Source organism: Haematobia irritans, chromosome 2 (assembly GCF_050003625.1).
Source record: "Haematobia irritans isolate KBUSLIRL chromosome 2, ASM5000362v1, whole genome shotgun sequence".
Lineage (NCBI taxonomy): Eukaryota > Metazoa > Arthropoda > Insecta > Diptera > Muscidae > Haematobia > Haematobia irritans.
The window spans coordinates 22,227,406-22,249,454 of NC_134398.1; the positions used below are offsets into that span (position 1 = coordinate 22,227,406).

Below are 22,049 nucleotides of genomic sequence, written 5' to 3' on the forward strand. Positions count from 1 at the left end.
GTTTTGTTACAATTTAATTTTTCATGTGAGTCCAAACCTGTCTAAATCTCTAACATTTGTGATCCAATTCATAAAATTAAAAATAATCAATAAATTAATTTTCACTTTCTCTTATATAGTTCACGATATATTTAGCACACAAACAGTCATTTCCATTGTTCTCAAACAAATCACAAAATATCGCATCTAATACGATGCAATTTATACTCAATCAATTATTTATGATTAGCTGTTTTTGCTGATAATTAGTTTTAATATTAATTAACAAATTAGTATAAGTTAATTAATAATGAAATACTTCACTAGATCAAAAGTGATATGAACAAATCTGGAAAACTGCCCATTACACTCAAAAAAAAAAGTGAACCATCTATTTCAGTAAAGCCAATTTTAGTTCAAGCGGTAAAGCTTGTCCATGGCACATTTTTGACAAAATTTTCTATAGAAATAAAATTTTGACACAATTTTCTATAGAAATAAAATTTTGACACAATTTTCTATAGAAATAAAATTTTGACGAAATTTTCTATAGAAATAAAATTTTGATAAAATTTTCCAAAGAAATAAAATTTTGACAAAATTTTCTATTGAAACAAAATTTTGGTAGATTATGTTTGTTTCGAGTGGCAACCATGATTATGAACCAATATGGACCAATTTTTGTGTGATTGGTGATCGGCTATATATAATTCGATATGGACGAATTTTGGTATAGTTGTTAGCGGCCATATACTAACACCACGTTCCAAATTTGAACCGGATCGGATGTTAGAGACCACATACCTACACCATGTTCTAAATTTCAGCCGGATCGGATGAAATTTGCTTCTCTTTGAGGCTCCGCAAGCCAAATCTGGGGATTGGTTTATATGGGGGCTATATATAATTATGGACCGATGTGGACCAATTTTTGCATGGTTGTTAAAGACCATATACCAACACCATGTAGCAAATTTAAGCTGGATCGGATGAAATTTGCTTCTCTTTGAGGCTCCGCAAGCCAAATCTGGGGATCGTTTTACATGGGAGCTCTATATAATTATGGACCGATGTAGACCAATTTTTACATGGTTGGTAGAGACCATATACAAAAACCGTGTAGCAAATTTCAGCTGGATCGGATGAAATTTGCTTCTCTTTGAGGCTCCGCAAGCAAAATCTGGGGATCGGTTTATATGGGGGCTATACCTAAAAACAAGTGACCCCACCGTGGAAGAAAATGTAGGTTTAGTTTAGAAAATTTTAACTAAAATAGTTTTCTAATTACAACATGTTACAAATAAGTTAATACTTTTTGTCAAATTGAAGAAAATTTTTTAAAAATATTTAATTTTTTTCTGTTGTTTAAGAAAATTTCATATGTTGGAAGAAAAAAATGGATTTAAAAATTGTTAAAATATCTTTAACGCTGTGTGAAGTTCGAGACAGTTACAATTGTAGTAAAATTTACTCATTTGAGAGACTTATGAACTCAATTTAAGCAAACTTCTGCCATTTTAGGAAAATATGAACTATTTTATTTTTTAGTAAAATTGTGCACTATATTTGTATACAACTTTTTTTCTTATTTTTAGTTCACGTCATTAAAGTTAGCAAAAAATTATTCAAATAAGGAACATTTACTCATATTGAGCAAAATTTAACTAAAATCAACTAATCGTCATGAACTAAAATAAAGTTCAGTTGGCATTAGAGCCCCTTTTTTCTGGGTGTATATATAATTATGGACCCATGTGGACCAATTTTTTGCATGTTTGTTAGAGACTACATATTAACACCATGTACCAAAATTTCAGCCGGATCGGATGAAATTTGCTTCACTTTCAGGCTCCGCAAGCCAAATCTGGGGATCGGTTTATATGGGGGCTATATATAATTATGGACCGATGTGGACCAATTTTTGCATTGTTGTTAGAGACTATATACCAAAACCATGTAACAAATTTCAGCCGGATCGGATGAAATTTGCTTCTCTTAGAGGCTCCGCAAGCCAACTCGGGGGATCGGTTTATATGGGGGCTATATATAATTATGGACCGATGTGGACCAATTTTTGCATGGTTGTTAGATACCATATACCAAAACCATGTAACAAATTTCAGCCGGATCGGATGAAATATGCTTCTCATAGAGGCTCCGCAAGCCAAATCTGAGGGGTCCGTTTATATGGGGGCTATACGTAAAAGTGAACCGATATTGCCCATTTGCAATACCATCTGATCTACATCAATAACAACTACTTGTGCCAAGTTTCAAGTCGATAGCTTGTTTCGTTCGGAAGTTAGCGTGATTTCAACAGACGGACGGACGGACATGCTTAGATCGACTCAGAATTTCACCCCGACGCAGAGTATATATACTTTATGGGGTCTTAGAGCAATATTTCGATGTGTTACAAACGGAATGACAAAGGTAATATACCCCTCATCCTATTGGGAGCCACCGTGGTGCAATGGTTAGCATGCCCGCCTTGCATACACAAGGTCGTGGGTTCGATTCCTGCTACGACCGAACACCAAAAAAGTTTTTCAGCGGTGGATTATCCCACCTCAGTAATGCTGGTGACATTTCTGAGGGTTTCAAAGCATATCTAAGTGGTTTCATTGGAATGTGCGTTCGGACTCGGCTATAAAAAGGAGGTCCCTTGTCATTGAGCTTAACATGGAATCGGGAAGCATTCAGTGATAAGAGAGAAGTTCACCACTGTGGTATCACAATGGACTGAATAGTCTAAGTGAGCCTGATACATCGGGCTGCCACATAACCTAACCTAACCTAACCATAGTGGAGGGTATAAAAAAATACTTTACTCTGGAATGAAATTTTAGATAAACAAAATTCAGCATGGTATTCCAATGATAAAGAAAATGTCTATAGATTTTTATTAAAATTATTATCAATTCACACTCACCCCAACCAAATTTTAGTTATACTAAATATTTAAATTATTTAACGTAACAGACAGAAGATGATGATAATGTTACTGCTGATAACAAAACACGAGCATTGGTTCAAATTGCTACAGAAAAAAATCTTTTTTTTATCTTTTTATGCTAATCCCAATGAATGGCCTTTGATATGAAAATAATACTGCAATTTGATTGTGGCTAAAAAAAAATTATAAAAGTTTTTAAGGCCTTTAGATAATGGGTGATAGAGAAACAGATGAAATAAAATGACGAGAGTGTATTACAGTAGATACTTTTATAACCTAACACGATAGAAGTAAATACAGAAGCTAAAAATTAAAAAAAAAAAAATTAGTCATTTATAAAATCTACAGAAATATTTGTATAGAAATATTTTGCTACCAAACGAAATTCCCTTTTGTTTGTAATATTTGCTGAAAGTTGAAACTTAATACTAATATCATTTTTTTTTAACACTCTAACACTGTCATACATGAATATTTGTAGCGGTCGTTGTAAGTGTTCAAACAGTGAAACAAAATGGTTTAATACGCTTCAAGTGTCTGCATAAATAGTTTTTTTTTTTTTTTGCCAAATCCGGCATCATCTCACCATGACAAAAGGTATCTTGTATGAGAACAATATCGAATTAAATCATTATATTTTATTATAATCTCATTCCTAATGTAGGTCATTCCATGTATAATGTTAGATCTAATATTGTCTTATTACCATCGACTGTTTTTAAATCTTATGATATAGCGAATAAATATTCTCTGCATATCCACTAGAACTAAACTAATTTGCCGTTCCTTTAATACAGCACATTATGTCTGTTATACGTCAGAAATTTTTATATGATTCAATAAATGAGATTAAAAAATTTCCACTTGATTTCCACGATAACCAACAAATGAATATGTCATACAATGAAACTTATGAAATTTGTAAGTTTGTCGTTAATTGGCGTTTTTTGCATTAATTAATAACAATAATTACTTTAAGTGATTAAACCATAAAAATCAAAATCGTAACTTCAATATAGCCCATTCTTTTTAGCAATGTCATCGAAGATAAGAACATCTTTGCTATCAGATAAATATTATATAGAAAAACTAAAACAAAAATCCTTAAATTTGGTTAATTCAATGGAGGAACAATTTTGACAAAATTTTCTATAGCAATAAAATTATGACAAAATGTTCTATAGAAATAAATCGTTGACAAAAATTTCTATAGAAATAAACTTTTGATAAATTTATCTAAAGGAATAAAATTTGGATAAAATTTTGTATACAAATAAAATTTTGACAAAATATTCTATAGAACTAAAATTTTGACAAAATTTTGACAAAATTTCTATAGAAAAAAATTATTTTGACAAAATTTTCAATAGAAATAAAATTTTGACAAAATTTTCTAAAGAAATAAAATGTTGACAAAATTTTCTATAGAAATAAAATTTTGACAAAATTTTCTATAGAAATAAAATTTTGACAAAATCTTCTATAGAAATAAAATTTTGACCAAATTTTCTACAGATATAAAATTTTGACAAAATCTTCTATAGAAATAAAATTTTGACCAAATTTTCTACAGATATAAAATTTTGACAAAATTTTCTATAGAAATAAAATTTTGACAAATTTTTCTATAGAAATAAAATTTTGACCAAATTTTCTATAGAAATAAAATGTTGACAAAGTTTTCTATAGAAATAAAATTTTGACAAAATGTTCTATAGAAATAAAATTTTGACAAAATTTTCTATAGAAATAAAATTTTGACAAAATTTTCTATAGAAATAAAATTTTGACAAAATTTTCTATAGAAATAAAATTTTGACAAAATTTTCCATAGAAATAAAATTTTAACAAAATTTTCTATAGAAATAGAGTTTGGACAAAATTTTATATAGAAATAAAATGTTAACAAAATTTTCTATAGAAATAAAATTTTGACAAAATTTTCTATAAAAATAAAATTTAGACAAAATATTCCAAAATTTTCTATAGAAATAAAATTTTGACAAAATTTTCCAAAATTTTCTATAGAAATAAAATTTTAACAAAATTTTCTATAGAAATAGAGTTTGGACAAAATTTTATATAGAAATAAAATTTTAACAAATTTTTCTATAGACATAGAGTTTGGACAAAATTTTATATGGAAACTAGCGTAACCCGGCCCGCTTCGCTGTGTCTTCCGAAGGGTATTTGTAGGAACATTTTGCGTTAACTTAGCCAACCGTATCCTTCGTGCTGGAAACAAATTCGAAAGAAATTTTGACAAAATTTTCAATAGAAATAAAATGTTGACAAATTTTTTTATAGAAATAAATTTTTGCGAAAATTTTCTATAGATATAAAATTTTGACAAAATTTTCTATAGAAATAAAATTTTGACAAAATTTTCAATAAAAATAAAATGTTACAAATATTTCTATAGAAATAAATTTTTGTGAAAATTTTCTATAAAAATAAAATTTTGACAAAATTTTCCATAGAAATAAATTTTAACAAATATTCTATAGAAATAGAATTTGGACAACATTTTAAATAGAAACTAGCGTAACCAGGCCCGCTTCGCTACGCTTTCCGAAGCGTATTTGTAGGAACATTTAGGGTTAACTTAGTCAACCAAATATAAATTTGATCAATTCAAATTTTGAAAAAAAATTTTCTATAGAAATAAATTTTTGACAAAATTTCTATAGAAATAAAATTTTACTTTAGCTAATCTAAAGGAATAAAATTTGGACAAAATTTGGTATAGAAATAAAATTTTGACAAAATATTCTATAGAGCTAAAATTTTGATAAAATATTCTATAGAACTAAAACTTTGACACAATCTTCTATAGAAATAAAATTCAACAAAAAGTTCTATGGTAATAAAATTTCAACAAAATTGCCTAAAGTAATAAAAGTAAAAAAAAAATCTATAGAATTAATATTTTGAAAAAATTTTCTATAAAAATAAAATGTTGACAAATTTTTCTATAGAAATAAAATTTTAATAAAATTTTCAATAGAAATAAAATTTTGACAAACATTTTCCATAGAAATAAATTTTTGCGAAAATTTTCAATAGAAATAAAATGTTGACAAATTTTCTATAGAAATAAATTTTTGCGAAAATTTTCTATAGAAATAAAATTTTGACAAAATTTTCCATAGAAATAAAATTTTAACAAATTTTTCTATAGGAATAGAATTTGGACAAAATTTTATATAGAAACTAGCGTAACCCGGCTCGATTCGCTGCTCCTTCCGAAGCGTATTTGTAGGAACATTTAGCCTTAACTTAGTCAACCAAATATAAATTTGATTAATTCAATGGAGGAACAATTTTGACAAAATTTTCTATTGTAATACAATTTAAAAAAAAATTTTTTCTATAGAAATAATTTTTTGACAAAATTTCTATAGAAATAAAATTTTACTTTAGCTAATCTAAAGGAATAAAATTTGGACAAAATTTGGTAGAGAAATAAAATTTTGACAAAATATTCTATAGAACTAAAATTTTGATAAAATATTCTATAGAACTAAAATTTTGACACAATCTTCTAAAGAAATAAAATTCAACAAAAAGTTCTATGGTAATAAAATTTCAACAAAATTGCCAAAAGTAATAAAAGTAAAAAAAAAATCTATAGAATTAACATTTTGAAAAAATTTTCTATAGAAATAAAATTTTGACAAAATTTCTATAGAAATAAAATTTTAATAAAATTTTCAATAGAAATAAAATTTTGACAAAAATTTTCCATAGAAATAAATTTTTGCGAAAATTTTCAATAGAAATAAAATGTTGACAAATTTTCTATAGAAATAAATTTTTGCGAAAATTTTCTATAGAAATAAAATTTTGACAAAATTTTCCATAGAAATAAAATTTTAACAAATTTTTCTATAGGAATAGAATTTGAACAAAATTTTATATAGAAACTAGCGTAACCCGGCCCGCTTCGCTGCGCTTTCCGAAGCGTATTTGTAGGAGCATTTAGCCTTAATTTAGTCAACCAAATATAAATATGATTAATTCAATGGAGGAACAATTTTGACAAAATTTTCTATTGGAATAAAATTGTGAAAAAAAAAATTCTATAGAAATAAAATTTTGCTTTAGATAATCTTTTGACAAAATTTTCCATAGAAATAAAATTTTAACAAATTTTTCTATAGAAATAGAATTTGGACAAAAACTAGTGTAACCCGGCCCGCTTCGCTGCTCCTTCCGAAGCGTATTTGTAGGAACATTTAGCGTTAACTTAGTCAACCATATCCTTCGTGCTGAAAACAAATTCGAAAAGATTTGAATTCTTTCAAACAAATCGGACTGTTTGCTTTTTCATAGGTACAAATATGGCGGATATGCATATGTAAAACGGTTCGTCTTAAAAAATGTCGGGGAGAGGATGTTCCCTTTCCACCAAATTGTTTAAATAATGTTCTGTGTTCAGCAGTTGGACAATTTTCTATGTTTCTTGTGAATTTTAAGTGTGGTCTGTCAAGGAATGGTATCCTTCTCCTCAACATACCTTAAAATTAAGCACTATATTATAATAACATACAAAGAATTACTGTTTCCCATTCAATAAATCGGAAAAAGCAAAAGTAGTAAAAAATTTTACCACATTAACATTTGCTAAAATGTTGGAAAATGATGCACCCTCTACGTTGGCTGCCAATTTCAAGTAAATTTAGTTCTTTACAAAAAAGAAGTCTGGCAGAAGCCTGTGCAAAAATCATAAAATTATGTACCACCCCCTACTTTAAATTTAGGTATGGATTGCGTAGAAACTTCTACTGAAGACTGTCATCCACAATCGAATTACTTGGGTTGCGGTAACACTTTACCGCAACCCAAGTAATTCGATACCGATGACAAGGTATCTCAAAACTTCCTAACACCGTAATATATACCACATTGTCCATACGTGGTATATATTAAACTAAAAAGGCCGATTAAATACGTATATAATTAAGTTTAAAGTTTCTATAGATATAAAATTTTGACAAAATTTTCTATAGAAGTAAAATTTGGAAAAAAATTTCTATAGAAATAAAATTTGGAAAAAATTTTCTATAGAAATAAAATTTTGACAAAATTTTCTATAGAAATAAAATTGTGACAAAATCTTCTATAGGAATAAAATTTTGACAAAATTTTCTATAGAAATAAAATTTTGACAAAATTTTCTATAGAAATAAAATTTTGACAAAATTTTCTATAGAAATAACATTTTGACAATGTTTTCTATAAAAATAAAATTTTGGTAGATTATTTTTGGCTCGAGTGGCAACCATGATTATGAACCGATATGGACCAATTTTTGTGTGATTGGGGCTATATATAACTATAGACCGATATGGACCAATTATGGCATGGTTATAAGCGGCCTTATACTAACACCACGTTGCAAATTTCAACCGGATCGGATGAATTTTGCTCCTCCAAGAGGTTCCGGAGATCAACTATGGGGAACGGTTTATATGGGGGCTATATATAATTATGGACCGATATGGAGCAATTCTTGCGTGTTTGTTAGAGACCCCATTCTAACACCACGTATCAAATTTCAACCGGATCGGATGAATTTTGCTCCTCTAAGAGGCTCCGGAGGTCAAATCTGGGGAACGGCTTATATAGGGGCTATATATAATTATGGTCCGATATGAACCACTTTTGGCATTGTTGTTACAGACTATATACTAACACCACGTACCAAATTTCAATCGGATCGGATGACTTTTGCTCCTCTAAGAGGCTCCGGAGGTCAAATCTGGGGATCGGTTTATATGGGGGCTATATATAATTATAGGCCGATGTGGACTAAGTTTTGCATGGCCATTAGAGAACATATACCAACACCATGTACCAAATTTCAGCCGGATCGGATGAAATTTGAAATTTATATAGGGGCTATATGTAATTATGGACCGATATGGACCAATTTTTGCATGGTTGTTAGAGACCATATACTAACACCATGTACCAAATTTCAGCCGGATCGGATGAAATTTGGTTCTCTTAGAGGCTTCGCAAGCCAAATTTGGGGGTCCGTTTATATGGGGCTATACGTAAAAGTGGACCGATATGGACCAATTTTTGTATAGTTGTTAGAGACCATATACTACCACCAATTACCAAATTTCAGTCGGATCGGATGAAATTTGCTTCTCTTAGAGCAATCGCAAGCCAAATTTGGGGGTCCGTTTATATGGGGGTTATACGTAAAAGTGAACCGATATGGCCCATTTGCAATACCATCCGATCTACATCAATAACAACTACTTGTGCCAAGTTTAATGTCGATAGCTTTTTTCTTTCGGAAGTTAGCATGATTTCTACAGACGGACGGACGGACGGACATGCTCCAATCGACTCAGAGTTTCACCACGACCCAGAATATATATACTTTATGGGGTCTTAGCAATATTTCGATGTGTTACAAACGGAATGACAAAGTTAATATACCCCCATCCATGGTGGAGGGTATAAAAAAACTAATGAAATTGGTCATCAATCAATGGTATCTCCCTCTACTCACTAAAAATTCACGTCTTTTTCTCTTCTTGTTGTATATGCTTCGAGCAGCATCTGATAACACGAGGTGATGAGAACTTAAATCCAAAGTATAAAATAGAGCCGCTGCTTACATTCATTCGTAGTTATATCTCTCTATATTTATTTCAGCGAAATTAATTTTAATATGCGCAATTCGTTTTCATTCGGGGTCACCAATGTAGATAATCATCTTCTTAGTATCCACGATAAAATTATTGTTTTGAGAAATCAGCCAATTATTTGTTAAGGGTGGTATTTTGTATGCAGGATTGAGATCCTTCAGTCACACAACCAGTTTATATAAAACTCAAAATTACAGCTTTATTTTAATAAGTAAATTACAAAAATTGGTTTAAAATAACAAATATTTAAATGCTTTTAAGGGGAGGATTGATTTTTGAATAATATAATTTTATTGGAAAAAAAAAATTAATGACGATTGACATATATTTCAATTCAAGCAAATGTTGCTATGTTATTATCAAGAAACAAAATTAAAATTTTCAAAGTAATAAGTTGGCAAAGTTAAAACAAGTCATTTACTACACAGGCTAATGTAGTCTAAGTGGGCGAAAAATCTTAAACTGATTTAAAAATCATGTATTAATTTAATCACCTCCTCCCACGTTCCCTATAAATTTCAAGTAGATCGGAGAAATTTAAATTTTGCTCTATTGTTTTAAAGGGACATCACTTTCCACCATACAATATCGACAAACACCGAAGTGAATAGCACACTTAACCTTCCCTGAAAATTCTTGAAACATTCCAAGGTTGCAAAGAAGGTTGCCTACCCGTTCATAACCTTCCTCCACTGCCTTTGTAAATTTCAAGAAAACTTAAGAATTTTTTTTTCAGTTTTAGAGGAGGTCTTCCTTCCCGACCAAATATCGCAAAGTTATGTAGTGTATCATTTGTAAACGTCCCATAAAATGTCAAGCAAATTATAAGTCAAAATTTCAAAAAGCAGGGCAAGGGCGAACCCTCTTCCGTACAAATATCACAAAATCAGGTATCAAATATTAATGTCGTATCCTCTCCCCAGTCCTCCGTAAATTTCAAGCAGCTTGGTAAAGTTTAATTGTTTCTCTGCATGTACTTAAGAGAAGCGGATGTCTCTCTATGCCCCTTTATTTTTCCTCGACCAAATATTAAAAAATCAGGAACCTGATATAAATTTCATAACTTCACCCATTTTTTCCGTAAAATTTCAGTCGGGGTAGTTTAATTTTGTTTTCTCTCTACTTAAAAAAAAAAGTCGGGCAAAGGGGGATCTCCACCCCGAAAAATAATGTAGCGGATATTTGTCTAGATGCCAACCCCAACCTTCAATGAAAATGTCAAGCAAATCGCATAATTTTGTTCCAAATTTCAAAAAGTACGGCCAGGGGAAGGTCCCCCTCCCCATCCACATATGAACTCATCAGGTACCCCATATAAATTTCATAACCTCACCGCATGTTCTCTGTAAATCTCAGATAATTTAGAGAATTTTAATTTTTTCACTGCACTTTAAAAAAAGTCGAACAAACGGGAGGTCCCCCTCCGCCACCAAATATCGAAATATAAGGTAACGGATATTTGCCAACCTTAACCTTCAATGAAAATTTCAAACAAATCGGTTAACTTTGGTCTAATTTTCAAAAAGTCCGACAAAGAGTAGGTACCCCTCCGCGTCAAGGTGTCAAAAAATGAGGTACTCTATTTTCACCACATGAAAAAAGTCGAACATAGGGGTGGTCCCCCTCCGCCACCAAATATCGAAATATAAGGTAACGGATCTTTGTCTATGAAAATTTCAAGCAAATCAGTCAAAGTTTGACAAAGGGGAGGTACCCCTCCGCGACCAAGTGTCAAAAAATGAGGTACCCTATTTTCACTACGATCTCTGAAAGTTTCAAGGAAATCGGTTCAGACGTTTCCGAGCCTACCCGGAACTAAAATATTGACAAAATTTTCTATAGAAATAAAATTTTAACAACATTTTCTATAGAAATAAAATATGGGCAATATTTTCTATAAAAATTAATTTTTGCGTAAATTTTCTATAGAAATAAATTTTTGCGAAAATTTTCTTTAGAAATAAATTTTTGCGAAAATTTCCTATAGAAATAAAATTTTTACTTAAATTTCCATATAACTACAATTTTGACAAAATTTTCTAAAGAGATAAAATTTTGGCAAAATTTTCTATAGAAATAAAATTTTAACAACATTTTCTATAGAAATAATTTTTTTCCATAGAAATAAAGTTTTGATAAAAATTTCTATAGAAATAAAATTTTGACAAAGTCTTCTATAGAAAGAAAATTTTAACAAAAATTTTTATGGAGATAAAATTTTGACAAAATTTTCTACAGAAATAGCATTTTGGCAAAATTTTATATAAAAATAAAATTTTATATAGAAACAAAATTTTCTATAGAAATAAAATTTTACCGAAATTTCCTATAGAAATATAATTTTGACAATATTTGAAAATAGAAATAAAATTTTATATAGGAATTATAATTTGGCAATTTACTACAGACCCGATATTAAAAAAAAATTTGCTCCATTTTTTATACGTAGCCAAAGTCATAATGTTATACATGACAATCCAAGCGGTGGGTATTTAAGATTCGGTCTGGTCGAACTTTTGATTCGTAAATTCCATTAAGATAATGGGTATGTAGGTGCCTTGAAGCATAATCGAGTTATTGCGTTCAGTACTAAGTCCTCATATTTCCTTCTGCTGCCATATCACGCCTAAAAGTAGGCAAAGAAAAGTTTCAACAACATATAAACTGGTTTATATGTTATTGTGTTTGCAGCTGTTAACTCGTAATACACCCGAGGTTTTCCGTCGATATGTGACAATGAATGAAACATGGCTCCATCACTACACTCCTGAGTCCAATCGACAGTGGACTGAGTGGACAGCGACCGGTGAACCGTCTCCGAAGCGTGGAAAGACTCAAAAGTCCGCTGGCAAAGTAATGGCCTCTGTTTTTTGGGATGCACATGAAATAATTTTTATCGATTATCTTGAGAAGGGAAAAACCATCAACAGTGACTATTATATGGCGTTATTGGAGCGTTTGAAGGTCGAAATCGCGGCAAAACGGCCCCATATGAAGAAGAAAAAAGTGTTTTTCCACCAAGACAACGCACCGTACCACAAGTCATTGAGAACGATGGCAAAAATTCATGAATTGGGCTTCGAATTGCTTCCCCACCCACCGTATTCTCCAGATCTGGCCCCCAGCTACTTTTTCTTGTTCTCAGACCTCAAAAGGATGCTCGCAGGGAAAAAATTTGGCTGCAATGAAGAGGTGATCGCCGAAACTGAGGCCTATTTTGAGGCAAAACCGAAGGATTACTACCAAAATGGTATCAAAAAATTGGAATGTCATTATAATCGTTGTATCGCTCTTGAAGGGAACTATGTTGAATAATAAAAACGAATTTTGACAAAAAAATATGTTTTTCTTTGTTAGACCGGGGACTTATCAGTCGACCTATTACACACCTACGCTCCTAATTTCAAGGATTTTCGATGAAGTTGAGCTAAATTCCATAGGGAATTTTAATAACTATAATATGTAGTTAATTCGTAGATTTAAAAAAAAAGAAAACTGAAAATTGTCGTCTCAATTTTTTTAGTTAGTGTACTTTTTTTTGCCAATTTTAAATAATAATGCTGTATCATGCATGAAATGATTTGTTTTCATATTTTCTTAATTTTTGTTATATCACAAGTCGTATATATTCCGATTCAATGTCATGAACGAGTCTTCTTGAACTGTAACGGCCGTTAACGATTCATGGTAATCCATAGGTGCTGGTTGTATAAGTTCATTAGCTTACTTTTGGGAAACAACATTGCAGGCTGACCCTTTTGTAATGAAAATTTTCCACTATTACATGCACAGAATTAAAAAAAAAACATAATTTTTCCATCTGTTTTCATCATTCACTTGGTGCAAACGCTTTTAGTATAAAAGTCAATGTTCTAGAGACTGAGTCTGAATATTGGCATTACTATTATCATAGGATAAATTTTAACCTTAACACTGAACTGAAGTGAATTTTATATTTTGTTCATCTGTATTCTTATTAATATTTTTTTTGTTTTTTTTTGTATCTCTTTGAATAGTTGGGGAAAATTACGCGGTGCTTGGTAGGGCTTATTAAACACAAACGTAATGTCGAAATATAAACAAACTCCCATAAAACTTTCGTTATCAATATTGCCCTGTTTCATTCATTTATCGCACCTTTTGGTGGGGTATATATATGCAATACCTATATAAGAGAAAAAAAATCACAAAGATATGTATTACTACTATTTTTTGTTTTTTTTTATCAAATACGAAAACGAGAAACAAAACAGAAAATTAGAGCATACCAAATAGAGATTGTGATATTAAAAAGCGATAACAATCCTCAAAGGTTAAGAAATGAAGCAAATAAAGCATGCTTTTGGATTTTGAGTTTAGAATTTGGTAATGTAGAATTTAAATATAATTGGATATTATTTGAAATTTAAAAGATTTAATTTATTGTAATTTAATAAATTAAAAAAAAATTAAAAATAAATAAAAAATAAGTATATACGGCCGTAAGTTCGGCCAGGCCGAAGCTTATGTACCCTCCACCATGGATTGCGTAGAATTACTTGGGTTGCGGTAACACTTGCCGATGGCAAGGTATCTTAGAACTTCCTAACACCGTCTTCTAAATTACAAGGTAGTCCATACGTAGTATATATTAAACTAAACAAGTCCGATTAAATACGTATATAATTAAGTTTAAAGTTTCTATAGATATAAAATTTTGACAAAATAAAATTTTGACAACATTTTCTGTAGAAGTAAAAATTGGAAAAAATTTTCTATAGAAATAAAATTTGGTAAAAATTTTCTATAGAAATAAAATTTGGAAAAAATTTTCTATAGAAATAAAATTTTGACAAAATTTTCTATAGAAGTACAATTTTGACAAAATTTTCTATAGAAATAAAATTTCGAAAAAAATTTTCTATAAAAATAAAATTTTGACAAAATTTTCTATACACACAAAAAAAAATTTTTCTGATTCAATCACGAAATTAATTGATCCAATTAATTTTTTAATTGAAATGTCTTCAATCACGAAAATGGTAGTATCAATCACAGTTTTAATTGGGCATAGAAAAAATTCTTGATTAAAAAATTAATTGATTTCATTACCAAATTTCAATTAATTTTTTAATTGATTCAATTAAAAATTTAATTGATGTTGATTGCAAAACTCAATTAATTTATTAATTAAAAAAAGGTAACTATTTTCAATTACATTCTGAATTGGCTTAGAATTTTTATTTGGATGAACAATTGATTGTTTGAAAAGAAATTTTAATTTAAAATTTAAAAAAAAAATCACTTTTTTAACTGACTTAGTCTTCCGAATTTGATTAAAAGTTAATTGTATCAAATAACTTTTTAATTAAAAATTTTAAAATTTTCAATCATTGACTTAATTAACTTAATGTTTCTATCTTGATTAAAAAGTTAATTGTACCAATTAATTTATTAATTGAAAAAAATTCCAACTTCAATTAACTTTTTAATTGGAAATATTTTGGTGATATTTTTTTTTGTGTAGAAATAACATTTTGACAATGTTTTCTATAATAATAAAATTTTGGTATATTATTTTTGGCTCGAGTGGCAACGATGATTATGAACCGATATGGACCAATTTTTGTGTGATTGGAGATCGGCTATATATAACTATAGACCGATATGGACCAATTTTGGCATGGTTATTAGCGGCCTTATACTAACACCACGTTGCAAATTTCAACCGGATCGGATGAATTTTGCTCCTCCAAGAGGCTCCGGAGATCAAATCTGGGGAACGGTTTATATGGGGGCTATATATATTTAAGGACCGATATTGACCAATTCTTGCGTGTTTGTTAGAGACCACATTCTAACACCATGTTCCAAATTTCAACCGGATCGGATGAATTTTGCTCTTCCAAGAGGCTCCGGAGGACAAATCTGGGGATCGATTTATATGGGGGCTATATATAATTAAGGACCGATATGGACCAATACTTGCGTGTTTGTTAGAGACCACATTCTAACACCATGTTCCAAATTTCAACCGGATCGGATGAATTTTGCTCTTCCAAGAGGCTCCGGAGGTCAAATTTGGAGATCGGCTTATATGGGGGCTATATATAATTATGGACCGATGTGGACCAATTTTTGCATGGTTGTTAGAGACCATATACTAACACCATGTACCAAATTTCAGCCGGATCGGATAAAATTTGCTTCTCTTAGAGCAATCGCAAGCCAAATTTGGGGGTCCGTTTATATGGGGGCTATACGTAAAAGTGGACCGGTATGGCCCATTTGCAATACCATCCGACCTACATCAATAAACCCTACTTGTGCCAAGTTTCAAGCCGATAGCTTGTTTCCTTCGGAAGTTAGCGTGATTTCAACAGACGGACGGACATGCTCAGATCGACTCAGAATTTCACCACGACCCAGAATATATATACTTTAAAGGGTGATACGGTCAAAATTTGGTCAATATAAACTTGACGTATTTCTTTCAATTTTGCATTTAAAAAACCTGAACACCCCTCATTTTGAAGGTGTGTGTGTGTAGAATGTTGCTCCTATTTTGATTTTGGAATTCACTCTTCAGTCAAATGCCGTCCAAGCAAGAAGAGTAGCGTATCAAAATTTTGCTAGCGCATCGCGAAAATCCGAGCTACTCGCACGCAAAGTTGGCAAAATCACTAAAAGTTGCCAAATCAACCGTTACAAATGTAATTAAAGTGTTTGGGGAACGTTTGTCGACAGCCAAGAGGTCTGGATCGGGGGAAATCGAAAACCGGAAGCCGCTGAGACGACAAAGAGAGTTGCCGGTAGTTTCAAGCGAAACCCTAACCTCTCTCTCCGAGATGCCGCAAATGAGCTGGGTGTATCGTCTACAACCGTGCATCGAGTCAAAAAACGAGCCGGACTATCGACTTACAAGAAGGTACACACAAAAAAATTGTTTTCTAGTTCAATCACGAAATTAATTGATCCAATTAATTTTTTAATTGAAATGTCTTCAATCACAGAAATGATAGTATAAATTAAAAAATTAATTGAAGACCAATTAAAAAATTTATTGATCCAATTAAAAAATTAATTGATACTATTAATTTTTGTGATTGATTTTTGTTTCAATTAAAAAATTTGTTGAATCAATTAAATTTTTAATTGAATATTTTTTAAAACTCAATTAAATTTTTAATTGGAAAAATTTTTTTCTGTGTAGTGACTCCAAATCGCGATGATAAACAAAATACCACGGCCAAAACGCGATTCCGGTGGCTGTACACCACGATGCTGACGAAGTTTGACTGCGTGGTAATGGACGACGAAACCTACGTCAAAGCCGACTACAAGCAGCTTCCGGGACAGGAGTTTTATACGGCAACAGGAAGGGGAAAGGTAGCAGATATTTTCAAGCACATAAAACTGTCAAAGTTCGCAAAGAAATATCTGGTTTGGCAAGCCATCTGTAACTGTGGCTTGAAAAGCAGCATTTTTATATCTTCCGGGACTGTCAACCAAGAAATTTACGTGAAAGAGTGTTTGAATAAACGTCTGCTGCCTTTCCTGAAGAAACACGGTTGTTCCGTACTGTTTTGGCCGGATTTGGCATCTTGCCATTACGGTAAAAAGGCCATGGAGTGGTACGCCGCCAACAACGTGCAGGTGGTTCCCAAGGACAAGAACCCTCCCAATCAAAGATGGTCTGTATCAAACTTTTTTAGGTTTGCGACTGTCGCAAGGTTGTAAACGTCGTAAACGTCACATACGCGTCGTGCGACAAAAGTCGCAAACTGAAAATACTTTGGTCGCGTCAGCTAGGCAACGAATTCGATGATATCCAAGACGATGGTATGTGTGAAGAAGTGCCTTTGCACGAGTACAGGGTAACCGTGAATTTTCTCGTCCTTTCTTAGCTTTAAGTTCAGTCTCCTGTCCAATATAAACCCAAGGTATTTTGCACACTCACCAACGGGAATTTCGATACCACCTAAGAAAATAGGCTTGACCATGGGAAAGCTTTCACAAATTTCTGCAGAAACTCACAGCGAATGCTGTCAAACTAAATTAAACAAGTATATACGGCCGTAAGTTCGGCCAGGCCGAAGCTTATGTACCCTCCATCATGGATTGCGTAGAAACTTCTTCTAAACACTGCCATCCACAATCGAATTACTTAAATTGCGGTAACGCTTGCCGATGGCAAGGTATCTTAAAACCTCCAGTTCAGTTTGACAAAGTAGACATAAAATTTTGACAAAATTTTCTACAGAAAGAAAATATTAAAAAATTTTCTATGGAAATAAAATTTTCACAAAATTTTCTATAGAAATAAAAATTTTGACAAAATTTTCTATAGAAAGAAAATTTTGACAAAAATTTCTACAGAAATAAAATTTTAACAAAATTTTCTATAGAAATAAACTTTTGACAAAATTTTCTATAGAAATAAAATCTTGGTCGATTATTTTTGGCTCGAGTGGCAACCATGATTATGAACCGACTAAAATTTGAACAACATTTTCTATAGAAATAAAATTTTGACAAAATTTTCTATAGAAATAAAATTTTGACAATGATGAAAATTTTATTATGAACCGAATAAAATTTTAACAAAATTTTCTCTAGAAATAAAATTTTGACAACATTTTCTATAGAAATAAAATTTTGGTAGATTATTTTTGGCTCTAGTGGCAACCATGATTATGAACCGATATGGACCAATTTTTGTGTGATTGGACCAATTTTGGTATGGTTGTTAGCGACCATATACTAACACCTCGTTCCTACTTTAAACCGGATCGGATGAATTTTGCTCCTCCAAGAGGCTCCGGAGGGCAAATCTGGAGAACGTTTTATATGGGGCTATATATTATTATGGACCGATATAGACCATGTTCCAAATTACAACCGGATTGGATGAAATTTGCTTCTCTTGGAGACTTCGCAAGCCAAATCTGGGGATCGGTTTATATGGGGGCTATATATAATTATGAACCGATGTGGACCAATTTTTGCACGGTTGTTAGAGACCATATAGCAATATCATGTACCAAATTTCAGGCGGATCGGATAAAATTTGCTTCTTTTTGAGGCTCCGCAACCCAAATCTGGGGATCGGTTTATATGGGCGCTATATATAATTATGGACCGATGTGGACCAATTTTTGCACGGTTGTTAGAGACCATATACCAATACCATGTACCAAATTTCAGCCGGATCGGATGAAATATGCTTCTGTTAGAGGCTCCACAAGCCAAATCTGGGGATCGGTTTATATGGGGGCTATATATAATTATGGACCGATGTGGACCAATTTTTGTATGGTTGTTAGAGACCATGTACCAACACCACATACCAAATTTCAGCCGGATCGGATGAAATATGCTTCTGTTAGAGGCTCCACAAGCCAAATCTGGGGATCGGTTTATATGGGGGCTATACGTAAAAGTGGATCGATATGGCCCATTTTCAATGCCATCCGACCTACATCGATAACAACTACTTGTGCCAAGTTTCAAGTCGATAACTTGTTTCGTTCGGAAGTTAGCGTGATTTCAACAGACGGACGGACGGACGGACATGCTTAGATCGACTCAGAATTTCACCACGACCCAGAATATATATACTTTATGGGGTCTTAGAGCAATATTTCGATGTGTTACAAACGGAATGACAAAGTTAATATACCCCCATCCTATGATGGAGGGTATAAAAATGTTCAGGATTTCTTCTATTCAAAATTTTATTTTCTACAGTAGGTTTACGACTTTTGCGACATACGTATTATACCGTCGCAAATGTATGTCGCAAAAGTCACAGTTTGTGACAGGCCAACCCTGCTCCCAATGCGCCAAAGCTCCGCCCAATTGAGAAATACTGGGATATTGTCAAGCGGAACCTAAAGAAGACCAAAAAAACTGCTATGGACGAGCAGCAGTTCAAGGCAAACTGGCTTTCTGCGGCGAAGAAGGTGGACAAGGTGGCTGTACAAAATCTGATGGCAGGTGTCAAGTGTGAGGCCCGGCAATTCAGATTTGGAAAAGCCTAACTGAATATTTTTCCTGAATTTTATTCTAATTGAACTTGAAAAGGGAATTTAATTTGATTTTTTAAATAAACGATTTCACCGATTTACACGCGTTTTCCCTTGACAAAATTTTGACCGTATCACCCTTTATGGGGTCTTAAAGCAATATTTCGTTAAAGTTAATATACCCCCATCCTATGGTGGAGGGTATAACAAAGGTATGTATATGTAAGTCTACAAATAATTACGAATCAATATGGACTTTTGCACGGGATCGGTTTATATGGGGGCTATATATGATTATGGACTGATATGGATCACTTTTTGCATGGTTTATAAAGACCATATACTAACACCATGTACCAAATTTCAGCCGGATCGGATGAAAGTTGCATCTCTTAGAGGCTCCGCAAACCAAATCGGGGGATCGGTTTATATGGGGGCTATATATAATTATGGACCGCTGTGGACCAATTTTTGCATGGTTGTTATATACCTGATACCAACACCATGTACCAAATGTCAGCGGGATCGGATGAAATTTGCTTCTAAAGCATATAATCACCTTATATGTAATCACCTATTCGTAGATATACCAATGCTTGCAAAATAACCACTTATTGTCTCAGGAAACCAAATCTCGAAAATATTGCCATCTCTCGCCGATTTCAATGGATCAAAATATGGCGAGTAATGCTGTAATATGAATATTACTTGAATAGAAACGAGTATTGTGGAAATAAAGAAAAATTATAACAAATTAAATTATAAATAATTTGCATGTAATCTAAATAACATTACGCGCCAATTAATATGACACTTAAGATAGAAATCCATAGTTTGTTTAAGTGTGTTGGATTCATGAATTACGTTACATTATACCTAATAGCCCATTCACATTAGGTTCGAAATCTACTAAAAGTGGATTTCAAATCCCTTTTTTTCATTAACAGCCAACTGCATACAAATTTGAGAATAACAATTCGAAAATTACCAAGAAGATTTTTTTTATTAATATGCAATGTGTAATGACAGCTTTACTCCTGGTAATGGCCATTGTAATGAGATGTGGTTACCTGGTTTTTGCTGGGTTACAATTTTTTCCAATTCCTTGGCGTAAAATGGAACAGTGTGTCCATCACTTCAAATAATTTTTATACCCTCCCCATAGGATGGGGGGTATATTAACTTTGTCATTCTATTTGTAACACATCGAAATATTTCTCTGAGACCCCATAAAGTATATATATTCTGGGTCGTGGTGAAATTCTGAGTCGATCTGAGCATGTCCGTCCGTCCGTCCGTCCGTCTGTTGAAATCACGCTAACTTCCGAACGAAACAAGCTATCGACTTGAAACTTGGCACAAGTAGTTGTTATTGATGTAGGTCGGATGGTATTGAAAATGGGCCATATCGGTCCACTTTTACGTATAGCCCCCATATAAACGGACCCCCAAATTTGGCTTGCAAGCCCTCTAAGAGGAGCAAATTTCATCCGATCCGGCTGAAATTTGGTACAAGGTGTTAGTATATGATCTTTATCAACCATGCAAAAATTGGTCCACATCGGTCCATAATTATATATAGCCCCCATATAAACCGATCCGCCGATTTGGCTTGTCGAGCCTATACTTATTTCATGACGTAAGGTATGCCTGAGGAGATGTACTTTCCTCCTTGGACATGCGTATATAAATGTAATACGGAACGATGCCAATTAATAAGTGGTTATTATTTTCTAAATAAATAGGCTTACCAACAACACGCAAAGAAAAAAAAACGTTTGGAAAACGTGTACCGAAAACGTTTTTCTTTTGTTAGGGTTTTTTGAATTGCTTCGAAAATTGTAAACTTTTATGACCAAAAAAATTCGTTTGTTACAAAATTTTTATTTTTTCAATAAAAAAAGTTATTTTTGAAACAACAACACAGTCCATTTCGCTTATATCAAACACTGTTCTTTTCTGACTTAAGGTCTTTAATAAGACACATTTTACAGTTCAAAATTTAATATATTACAATGTAATGTTCAACATTTTTTCGGAATCTTCCGAACATATCTGGAATAAATGTAAAAAAAAAAAACAAAAGAAAAAAACTTTGGTCGAAGCAGGGATCGAACCCACGACCTTTGGCATGCAAGTCGGACGTAGCAACCACTGCTCCATGGTGCCAAACTAAATGTTTGTTTCTGTTAAATAAACTTTGTTTATTCGGTTCGTGGGCGCCGCAAGCTATGCTATATAAATAAAACTTATATGGATATTTATCTATTGATGACCATAACAGGTACATAGCTCAGTGGTTAGTGTGTTCGCTTACAAAGTGCATGGTGCGCGGTTCGATTCTCCGTCCAGGCGAAAGGTAAAAAAAAATTAAAAATTTATAAAATTGTATAATTTCTTCTACATTGTTGGTATTACAGGAAAAGGTGTTAAGAA

At 32.1% G+C, this 22,049-nt stretch overlaps 2 protein-coding genes across 3 annotated transcripts in view; one reads left to right on the forward strand and one right to left on the reverse strand.

Moving 5' to 3' along the window:
- Positions 1-3,700, forward strand: part of LOC142224493 (uncharacterized) — a 28,427-nt gene extending 24,727 nt beyond the window's left edge. Inside the window, exon 4 of the mRNA XM_075294270.1 lies at positions 3,600-3,700. Within this exon, the coding sequence (XP_075150385.1) occupies positions 3,600-3,700 (101 nt within the window). The remainder of the gene's footprint in view (positions 1-3,599) is intronic.
- The window catches only part of LOC142223683 (uncharacterized), a 126,853-nt gene that overhangs the window by 73,048 nt on the left and 31,756 nt on the right, over positions 1-22,049 (reverse strand). The gene's annotated exons all lie outside the window — the stretch shown is intronic.